The following is an 11431-nucleotide window of genomic DNA, read 5'->3' as shown; positions in this document are numbered from 1 at the left end:
TCAGGAGTTTTGCCAACAACCCTTCCTCTGCAGTTTTCTCTTTGGAAATGAAGAGAGGATTATCTGGGCATAATAGTGTAGGTGCGGCACTTTCTGAATATCCAGTCAAAACCTTTGGAATAGGGAAATATGATACTGCCATTAGGCTCCAAGATCACACTCATGGCCTGGGAGTGATGGGAAGCTTTAAGTTCAATAAATGTTAAGAGTATTTACTAACTCTTACAGATTTAAAAAAATAAGCATGTGCTTAAGAGCTTTGTTTATTAGGCTTCTGTCCTTCCAGTTTTTCAGTTTATGGAAGCCTTGTATATTATTTCAGTTTGGGTTGGAAGAAAGACTGATAGGCATCACAAAACCTCTTGCTATTTAATGTGTTTTACGTAAAATGGCTACAATGTATGGTCTGCCAGTCTGTGGCAGATGGTTCTCTGTACACAACACATAAACTCCAATCTTACTGAATTTCTGTAATTGCCATTTTTATTTCTGCATAAATACACTGTCATCCATCCAATATTTTAAATGCACAAACAAAGCACGACGCTCACCAAAGTAATGACTCCACACATAAAGCAACCATCAGAAACACCTAGTAGCTGCACTCTGAGAGCACTGGCATTTTTAAGGAGATGCTTGTCCCCATCCTAGGGGATGGGCAGGGCACCATTTCATGGGGGGAGGAGAACAACATCAACCCCTTTGCTGAGCAGCTGGTGTGCTCGTGAGCAGAGACATTGCTAAGGGGACCCACAAGCAGCGGCAGTGAGTGGACACCACAGAGGGACTGTCGGAGCAGGGAGGCATTCCATGTGAATCCCACTCTGCCGCGTCTTCATGCAGCCACTCTCCAGCCTGGTGGTGCGGTGTCCCAGCTCCCCGCCACCATCACAGCAGCATGGAGGACACACTTCTATGAGGAGCAGCAGGCAAATCTCACAAGGGAAGCACAACCGCAAGCACTTTCCTGGCTACGGGTTCATTTTAAGCCCGAGACACAAAGCCAGTTCGGATTTCTGAATTTTCCCATCCTTGTTCACATCGCAGTGGTTGAGCAGGATCTGGCGGAACTTGTCCAGGTCTACCCCGCTAATGCTGGGCTACAGGCAAAAGAGAAAAACAGTGTTGAGAGAGAAAACTAGTCTGGATCTCCCCAGCCCTTTAAAGCAGCAGGTCACGCATTGGCTGGGAAAGCAAAAAGAGAACGGGGAAAGGGTGCCCTGCAAAAACAGAAGTATGGGGCTGTGAGTAACTATGGGAATGTAACTTGATTTTTGTGCTTAGTCAAGGCCATCAGTATCTGATCCACATCAAACAAAAGTCTGCAGAAATGTGTGCAATACAGATCACTGCATTACTGGACCTGTGCTTTCATCTAGCTTCCTCTCTCAAACCTGCCACATGACGAGTGATGTGGAATTTCTGCCAGTAGGCTATTTTACAGGCTAGTCAGCAACTTAAAAAACACCTTTAGAGGATCAAATGAATGCTAAAGACACATTTTATAGGCTACCTCTGTATGCTTCTAATGCTGTACCACTTCCTCTGGTTCCCACTTTCTCGGGAGATCAAATTCACATGCACAGCTTGTGGTGCCCAAGGATGATGTCGATGAAGGCCCTTAGGGAAAGTACAAACCTCCTTCCTTTGTACACACATGCACAGAGCACAAATCCAACCTCCTGCCTGCTCCCACACCTTCCCTTCATGCTGCATGGCCAGAACATACACATGCAGACATCAGCATGCAGCTGCAGGCTCTGCTCTCTGCTAAATGGACATGGGAGCACAAGGCATCCCTGTGTTGGGTCACATCATGTGGAAATGCCACAGTTCAGGTTCAGAGGGAGTCAAATATCACATATATTTGGATCAAAAGCTCTAGCTTGGACTGCATCTGGAAACTCAAGGTAATCCAATGCAGTTCATAAGAAACTGAAGTGACACACTGAGTACAGTATTCTTGATTGGAGATAGACCTCAAGTAATTTTCAAGTGTATCTCTGTGCTGAATTGATGAACTATGAGGTCATTCTGGTGAGGACCACTTCCACAGTCAAACAGAAGAAAGGACTTCTGATGACTGACTCACATTAACACAGTTGATGTGGTAACATCTGCCTAATTCAGAGTATGAGCTAGCATGGAACTTTCTTATATAGAGTTGCTAAGTGAAGCTATATTAATGTCAGGCAGAATTTCTGTGATATGGTGAAATGCAGAAGTGTATATGCTGAGACTGTGACAGTGATTTCTGCTGCTGATCAAATTGAAAATTGTCTCCATGTTCTTAGTAGCCTCTCTATTCACATAACTTTTCCAAAACAAGCACCTTCCTCTCAGAAATATAGGGCATGAACAAATAGAAAGAATCACGAAGCTACCTTGACCAGTTCCATCATGTCTTTGACAAACCCATCTACTTCTGGGCCTTCAAGTGCTCCTGTTTTACTCTGAAAGATGGAATAAACATCAAAATGCTCCAGTGAGTCAAAAACACTACAATTGTCAGTAAGTCCACCTGGTCACCAAGCTTTACAGCATAAAGATCATAGAGTCATAGGATGGTTTGGGTTGGAAGGGACCTTAAAGTCCATCTAGCTCCATGGGCAGGGACACCTTCCACTAGACCAGGCTGCTCAATGTCTTCCACCATTTTGTGAGGCTTGCTGGCCACCATCCTGAGGAGTTGTGTGACTGTCAAAAGTGGCACTGAATTGCTCATTTCTAACAGGCAGTTAGGTGGTCATGTCTGTCCTGGACCAGACTCCCTAAATGACCCTTCGTTCAATACTGGAAGGGGCTTTATTTTTCAAGGTGGTGGTGATGCAGGTCCCAAACTGCCAGAGACTGCAAGATCTAAAGCTACCATGTCCTCTACATCCCTTGCGTCTCCTGCAGGGAGATACTGCTAATGCAGCTGCACTGGTCATGGCAATGGAGAAAGTCAAAACGGATCCTTTGTCATGAGGTCTCTGAGCATCGCACCACTCTGTCCCCACCTTACCCTCCAGCCTGGCAACTGGACGCCCCTGGCCAATGGTCATGGGCAGAGCTGCAGTTCCTGAGTGACCCCCCACAGCACCCACAAGGAAGAAGTCTGAGTAGTGTATGCTAAATCTGTGTCACAGACCACAAGGGAACGGCCTCAAGGACTCACAACATCGTAGTGTGCAAATATCTTCTCAAAATCTCTCCTTCTCTCTTCTGTGCTGCAAGCCTGCATGTGGGGAGGACAAACAAATGAAAAAGAAAAAGATTCAAGTTTGGGCCCAGGCTATCTTAGCAGAGAGAGGTGAGGTCAACGCATCAAAAAATAGCACTACTTACATCCATTTTAAACTGAAGAAGGAAATTTTCCTGGAGCGCCAGAATCCTGAATGGAGAGATTTAAATTACAGTCTTTCTGCTTTATCATCTGCACACAAACTATTCTGAACTCTTCTGATTCGTGAAGCAAAGAGATTTTAGATTACAGGCCTTTAAAAAAGAAAATTGCTTGCAGGGTTATTTATGGAGGACTGATACAGGAACACATTGCCCTGCCTTCCCTGTCTGATGGGGAATGGAGGGTGTCCTTCGGTTCACTGCAGAGGTGTTTCTTAGCACCATTGCTTCTCCCAGAGTATTTCTGGTGGTCCAGTGCAATAGAGGTTGTCAGTCTCCGAAGCAAGAGCTACCAGGCAATCATTCCTTGTAAATGGATTGCTGTGCTGCGTTCAAGGAAAGAGTAATTTATCACTCTCTGTTGGAGGGAGAATTGGAGGTTGTAAAAGTAAAGGACAAAGTAATACTGGTCTGTGCACCAAGACTGGCCAGATTTCTCTCCTTTCCCCTCCCAAAGCCCCTCACAGCACTGATAAAAGCTTTTCTCTCTCCAGCGGCTCTGCTAACCCTGCGGTTTTTAGAGCCCACAACACTGGGCTGAGCTGTGTCTGCACACAGAGGGGTTTGGGGTGAGAGAAATCTACTCAGATCAGAGGGGAGCCTCAGCTGCTCTGGGGCAAGGGGGCAATAGGGAACCGTATTTAAGGGGAAAATGGAACAGCAACCCCTTTCTTCATTCTGCCTGTTTTTCTTCATATATTCAGTGTTCAAATGGAACTGCCAGATGCATTGCAGTTATTTGCGCTGGCATTCGTTGTGATCCCAAGCAGAAAATAACAGTGGCAAACCAGCACCTCTCCCCTCTCATCCCCCAGACTGGTGTTCTAAGACTGTACCTGCACATTTAAAGTCCTGTTCGGTCACTGCAGAAACATTTACAGACTGAGGCATATTCTCTATCTGTATGCAGTGAAAATCATGCAAAAGCCTCTGAGGTATCAAGGACAGAAAAGAGACAGAGGCCCACCACTGAGTCCTCAGCTTCATTCATAAGCATCTTCACCTTGGCTCTCCAAATCCTTTCTTGCTGTCATTGGCAAACTCCTTTGCAGTGGCATTTTTATTCCTCAAACAAGCAGCAAAAATTCTTTGCAATCCTCGCTGTTCACAATGATGTGAAATAAATGTACATCTGTGACCCTGCTGAGGGGATTGTCATCCTTCTTTTGGAGAAATGGTGCCACTGGCTGTTTCATCATCACCTGAGGAGCATTGCAGAGGTAGCACAGATCATGCCAGAGTGTGCTGGTGATATAAAAATAGGTTCTGACATTGCTCACTGTCACCAGCTCTAGGTTCTTGGATTATCATGATGGGGACCATGTGTTAGAGACCTGAGATACCTACATCAGAGTACCTGATTTAATTTGAAAGGAGGTAGGATTCAAATGCATGTCCCCAGAGGGAGATCACCTTGCTTGGATCTGCCATTGCAAGGTGAAAAACCTCATCAGTATTCTTAAAGCCTACCTTGCCAGGTCATTCAGGTCCAGCCGTCCATCTTTGTTTTTGTCGAAGATTTTCATCTAAAAATCAAGAAGACAGAGATAAAATACATAGGTCATGAGGAGAACACACATTCAGAAAAGCCAGCAGACATCTTGCTCTGCCCTGTGCCCTCACCTCTGTTTGCTCAGGGTGCTGGCCTAAGCCCCAGGCAGCATGGTGTCCTCTGCTAGCACCAAGTGCAAGGGTGTCACAAGAGCACAGCAACCCCCCCCTCCTTTCTGACAGCAGTAACCCAAGCAGTCAAATACCAGCACCATTCCCTTTCTACCTTACACAGGGATAAAGACAGGTCTCCAGCAAACACCTTAAGAAACTAAATACTGGTCTTGACATGGCCCCTGAAAAAAGATGCTGAAAAAGGAAGAGAACTTCTGAACACTTCCAGTCCAACTCCATCCTTATCTTTGACTGTTGCTGTGGCTACCGAGCAGCTGAGGTGCAAACGTCACCTTGTGATAGACATTCAGGTCAGAGTTTTACACCTCTAAAGTCAGTGGGCTTTCCTTGGCTCAAAGCCTGCCATCACAAAGTGCTAAGACTTGGAAGAAGGTTCAGGCTGCCAATGTCAAGAGGTTAATCTGTGTGAATACAAGACTTATCCTTTCCTTACTATTACGTTTTCCTTAATAAGATCTTTTCAATAAATCAACACCATAAATTAATTATTTATTTATTGTATTTGGTACTGTGTTTCTCTGCAAGGCACAAAAAGAGTCTGTTACAGGGAAAGGGAGGGAGATATTTAATGGGTTGCAAACCTGAAAAACTCATGGCTCAATGTTCTGGAAAAAGTGTATTCCACACTGTAGGAGGTAAAGATTGATATTTTACTAAGTTGGGTGCCATTCTTTGTCAGATACTCAGTAATGGAAAATGCATTAATAAATTTAAAAAAAAAAAGAAAAGATAAATCTTGATAAATCTCATTTGCATATTTAGTGGTTATAGGTAACCTGGTCACTACAAATCTGATGTAATTGCAACCTTGCTGAAGATGGCCCATACCAGTCCCCATCTCAGGAAGCTTAGAGGGAGAGAATCGTCTGCTATGTTGCAGCCTGAACACATGGGAGCCAGCAGCAGGTCCTGAGCATTTCCCAGCAGCAAAACTGGGGCAAAGCCTCACACTTGCATGAGGAAAGGTAGTATCCAGAGAGTTGCCATTTCTCAGGGAGACCTTGCCTGTTTTGTCAGTGCTGCCCCCGCCCTGCTCCTTGCTCAAGGGAAGGCAGCTATGCTGAGGGCAGGGAATCTATAGTAACTCTTTAATGTACTGGGTTTAGATTAAGATTCTGTAATTTTATTCCATTAATTATTCTGCGTGTCTTACACTACTGAGGCTTGGATGGGATTTTTGAAGAGCACTCCTTATGGGCTCACTTTTCAGCCTGCTGAAAGTCGGTATAAAACTCCTATGAATGATTGAAGGCCCGTATTGACATCTTTAGAAAAATGACATCCTGAGAGCCATGTGGGTACTCAGTGGCGCAAAGAAAAGACACTTTAACTGTCTTATTGGCCTCTGCCAAGCATGTGCTCTATACAGAGCCACTAAATGACAGAAGAAAGACTTCTGAATCTCCCTTCATTCTAGAGCTGGAGAGATGAATAAAGCTACTAAGCAATCCTGAGGACTTCTCTCAGGCTGCATCAGTCCAGGTTGTCCCTTTCCAGCTTATCTAACTTCTTCCAACTTGCCTTTTGCCTCATCAGTTATCCCACCGCAGTATGGAACTTTTCCCTGATCTCTGCTGGGGCCACAACGGGGCAAGGCTAGAGGAAGGGTTGGGAGGAGGAGCTGCCTTCACTGGTGCCACCGAGGAGAGAAATGTCCTTGCAACAACAACCTCCTGCTGCCATCAGAGAGACAAACCTGAGCTTTCAGTCCTTGGCTGATAAAGGAGTTATTCTGCAGGCAATAGAAAATCGTTAATGTTCCTTCTAGAAAAAAAGTAATCCCAGATAAGATTTTAAAAGCCTCTCTTCAAATGGGACATCAGAGCCTAGCGTGGTTTTGTTTGTTGTGTGAGCAGAGAGGGAGGTACCCTTACTATTTCACTTTTACAGACTCTCCACCGCCGGTGGCTTTACAACATCCAGCTTACACTATTACTCTGAAAAATGCTCTGTAAAGGAAGCTTATGGAGGACAACCCCTACTTAGCCAGCTAGAGAAAGTACCAGCATTTGGGTGGTGGGAATACCATAAACCCTAGGCTCTACAGTCACTTAAGTGCTTTTGAAAGTGTTGCTCTAAATCCCTCTGTTTAGGCCACTGAGGAGCATTAGTTACCCACATGGTCTGTAGGAAGTCACCATAAAGTGTCACACAGAGGACAATGTTTGGTGGGAAGCATGGGGAGAAGCTCTCAGGGACTCCACTGCCTGTGGCAGAGCAGCTCCGGATGAAGGCATTAGGCTTTTCTTCACACAAAGGTATAATATCCTTACCAAAACATACTAAAACTTACCTCCCTTGAACTCTTTGAACTTCACCTAGATTCTTCTACAGAGTTCTGAGTTCCTGAAAGTGGTGGGGTTTTTTTTCTCCCACTATTTGTTTGTCTCAGAAGTACTCTCTTGAGGCTAAAAGCCAGCATTTCAGCCGAGAATTCAGATTCAGAGCCGCTCAGGAAACCAAACACACAGCTTTTGGGAGAAGTTCAACTCTGCGACCACAAGGTTCTGACCTCTGTACAAGCTCACCTATAAATGCTGACTGTGGTGGCAGCTTCTGCAGCCAGGACAGACCTGGTGGTTCCCAATGCAAGAGGCAGACTTAGGCCCATTTTTCATTTCACATAAGCCTGTCAGACACAAGCCATGAGCTTCTTTTTCAGTGAAGCATCTCAAGTCTCATCTCCTATTCCACAGAACAAATAAACAAAATTCCTAGTGTAGTTATTCTTGTCTTTGGACTTTGGGCCTCCTGTCTGACCTGCATTTGCTCTACTTTGTAGGTGCAGCATGTTTTCATGGTGTCAGAAGTCACAAAGAGACAAGGGAGGCTGAACTGCTTTGTGCTCTCTTAACGAAACAGGCTAGATTAAAGGTGATGGTTTAGATGTGAAAGTCTTTCTGCTTCATTATCAATTTTCTGAGCCAGTGGTTTTCAACTCTATCCATTTCTGAAGCCTTTTCAATATTCCAACAGTAGCACCGACTCCATTAAAATACATTTAACTGCAGAGATAATACTTTCCTTTGTGCAACACCTAATGAAAAGCACCATTCCCAGCCAATTTGCTTCATCTGCGCCCTATTTTTAAGCTTAACATTACATTTTCAGTGGCTGACCATGTCTACTTAGAGCTAACTAGTACCCCTCTCTGATCTCCTTCACTCAGCTTGGCTTTTGCAATATCAAGAATCTATGTATTTTCAAATTGGTTTTCTGAAACAAGAATCCTGAATAAAATTTTCAAACGTATGCAATACTTTGATTGTCCACACCAGTGAACAGAGAGAAAATAAAAGTCTGGCTGGAAGAGCTAGGCTGAGCTAATTCTTTTCCAGTGACTTCTCCATGAAAGATGAAAAACATGTAGGGAAGATGATGTAGTGTTCACTGAATTAGTTGAGGTACCACAGCTAACAAGATAGACCTAATCCTGTTATCTGGACAACCGGAGCTCATGCATACCCACTACATAGCAATCTTGGGTTTTAATTAAACTTTTAAATTTCAAGCATGCGAGTGTTTGATGTGATCTGCTAATTGTGTACATAAGTACACAAAGAATGACAGAGGGTACCCACCCCATGTGATAAAGTGTACATCATGGGAGAAGCAGATATTAGAAATCAATATGAGATTGTTTCTAATTTAAACTTTTGCCTCTATACACCATCTTGATATGTTAAACTTGATGGATTTTCAGTTTACACTCTTCCAAGGTATATTTATGCTGCCAGGCTGATATGAACCATCTCAATGTGGTTAAGGATAAGGTCTGGTATGTTTAAATAGTGCTCCATTTTAACTAAAAGCTTTGTAACATATAGCAGTATGCTTTATAAAATGATGCTTTTATTTTACTGTCAAACTACCCCATGTTTTAAAGTGTTTGCACAAATTAATTCACGGACATGTTCACGGCAGTGCACCAGGGAAGTCTTATTTCTGTTTGTTTGAATGTAGTCCATGCACTCTGAGGTAGACAGAGCATAATTAAGAGCTGGGCTTGCAAAATAAGAGTTTTTACATCTTGTTTCTTTAAGTGCAAAACCAAAATTGCCATTGGCTTTGAATTCAGCAAAGCAAATCTCTCTGCTTTCCCAGTCTGGTGTTGTAAAGAAGGCCACTGAAACATCCTGATATGATAAACACACATGCTTTGAAGAGCAATATAAGATTATAAATCTGAATTATCTTCTGTGACTGAGATAGGAAGAAAGTAAACAACCAAAAAAACCAGTTATGTGATTAGCAGACTCACTAAATCCTGCTTTTAAACCTTCTCTGGTTCTGGTTTTCTGTGTGTAATAAAGTGTATTATCCCTCAGGTGGGACACAGAGAGTCAGCTCTTTGCCTGACCTCTGACTCTCACAAATATATATATTGGAGGCATCTACACCTGACAACTGCAAGAAAATAAATAGGCCAGTGAATACAAAAGTTATTGAGGGTGTGTAAAGACAAGCACGTGCCTGAGCTGCAAGACTGTCTATGGTTTCTTTCCTGAGGGAAGAATGGGGGCATAAAAGCTTTTGCAGAGTGACAGGAGGGCCTTGTGGCCAGCAAGTTACCCCCAGGACAAAAGCTCAGCCTGACCATATTGCCTGTGTAATCTAGACAAGCTTTTTAGTGCAGGATTTCTAAGAGTGTTTGGGTTCCTGAAAGACCAAGGCATTATCCGCTGGGGTTTTCAAAAGCCTGCAGGCTTCTGAGTTCTGTTGGTTTTGATCTTTAGAAATGAAGTTTGAGCTTAAATGGGATTTTCTGCTTCTCCTAGTTTATGCCACTGCAAGTGTGGTGCAAAACTGAAGGTGACAGCACTGCCAGGATTAAGTCTAGAAGGGACATAGGAGGCACATTTCCCTCTGTTGTGTTCATCAGCAGTGTGTGTCCATGCTTTATCACACAAAGCAAAGTAACAAGAGGACTCGCACCCACCCAAAGGGTTAATATTTCAGGAGGAAGCTCTCTGGGGGCGGGGGGCGCTCCCATAATGGTGGCTGGGGTTAGGAGATGTGGTTGGCTGCAGTGCCAGTGCATCACTGGAGATGCAGCCTCCTGGGGGTCACAGCATCCTGATGGAACTGCCTGGGAGGGAAGCCAGCATGGACCACTACCAGGAGAAGGGATGTACAAAGACTGCTCCTCTAGGCAACCAGTCTTTTAGGCTACACTCCACACCTATCATATTTCTAAAGCTTTGGGAAGTTTGTTCAGTGTGTTAACAAAAATAACGAACTCTGTTTAAGGCTTTGGTCAATACAATAAATATTTGTCTTTCCATTATTACACCATTTCTTTGGTGGTCATAAGAGATTTCATTAACACAGTTAAACTAGCACTACAATAGCAGAGCAATACAAGGCTTGGCTTCAGCCTCCAAGAGCCTGCTCCCTGCCAGCAGCTCTCAGACTATACCCATGGGAAGGCGACAGACCTACCAACTGTTTTCAAGGATTCAGAACTGCACACGACTATATATATTCTCATGGAAGTGAGTACATGTAAATAAATATTAATACCCACTTAATGAATATTAATACCCACATATATATAAGAAGTTACGAAAAATAACAAGAACTGTTCCTGCAAAGGGGCTTCCTCAGCACAGAGTTGCTACTTTAATTCCTCTATGAAGAGTCTTGAGAATTCCAATATTCTTTTGTGTCCTTCCCCAGTGACTTTAGTGCTTTTTAAGATTTGATTTAGCAGACTCACAAGGCTCTTGCAATGCCAACACATTCACTACCTGTTTTCTTTCCAGGGGTTCATCACTTGTTCATCAAATCCCTGATCTATATCAGTGTTCTCTGAAGAGAGGATGTCAAGGTCACAAGGGAACAGAATAGCCTCTTAAGAAATTACTTCTAAGCAACCTGATAAAGTGATGTTCCTTTCTGAGGACAACCAATCTCTTCCAAAAGAAATATTTTCTCCCTCTTCCCAGCTTTTTTAAAAATGTGTTGTAAGATCATTCATAGCAGCATAAGTAAGTGGCAAATATTTAGCATGCTCTGGTTGATGTGATATCTGCTCACACTTCTCACAAGATAAATCTGCAAATACCCAGCACAGAATAATAAATTATCTTTTTTTCTTTTTTTTTTTCTCACAACTGGGCTGGCAACTATAGTTTCTGTCTTTTCCCCTTCCTATCTCCTGATCCCTATCTCCAGAAGGCTCTGGGGTCCACTCAGTATGTCAGTAGCTGCTTAAGATGTCTGCAGACGGCTGTGGATGTACAGAAAAGAGATCTGTAAATTCTTGTGGAGACAGATGGGTTTACAGCTCCTTGGGACACAACTTATTTCAACTGAATGTTATTACAATGGCACTTAAAAGCCCTGAACTGGATAG

At 43.5% G+C, this 11431-nt stretch overlaps 1 protein-coding gene across 1 annotated transcript in view; it reads right to left on the bottom strand.

The window, feature by feature from the left end:
* Window positions 1-512: 512 nt before the first annotated feature.
* Window positions 513-11431, bottom strand: part of SCGN (secretagogin, EF-hand calcium binding protein) — a 28897-nt gene continuing 17978 nt past the window's right edge. The window contains exons 7-11 of the mRNA XM_074897786.1: window positions 4858-4913; window positions 3331-3376; window positions 3161-3220; window positions 2385-2453; window positions 513-1100 (exon numbers count right to left, since the gene is read on the bottom strand). Coding sequence (XP_074753887.1) covers window positions 972-1100; window positions 2385-2453; window positions 3161-3220; window positions 3331-3376; window positions 4858-4913 — 360 coding nt within the window. The 3' untranslated portion in view covers window positions 513-971. The remainder of the gene's footprint in view (window positions 1101-2384; window positions 2454-3160; window positions 3221-3330; window positions 3377-4857; window positions 4914-11431) is intronic.

This window comes from Athene noctua, chromosome 2 (assembly GCF_965140245.1).
Source record: "Athene noctua chromosome 2, bAthNoc1.hap1.1, whole genome shotgun sequence".
NCBI classification, from domain to species: Eukaryota; Metazoa; Chordata; class Aves; order Strigiformes; family Strigidae; genus Athene; species Athene noctua.
The sequence above is the reverse complement of the archived record's forward strand: the minus strand, read 5'-3'. Positions and strand labels throughout refer to the sequence as shown.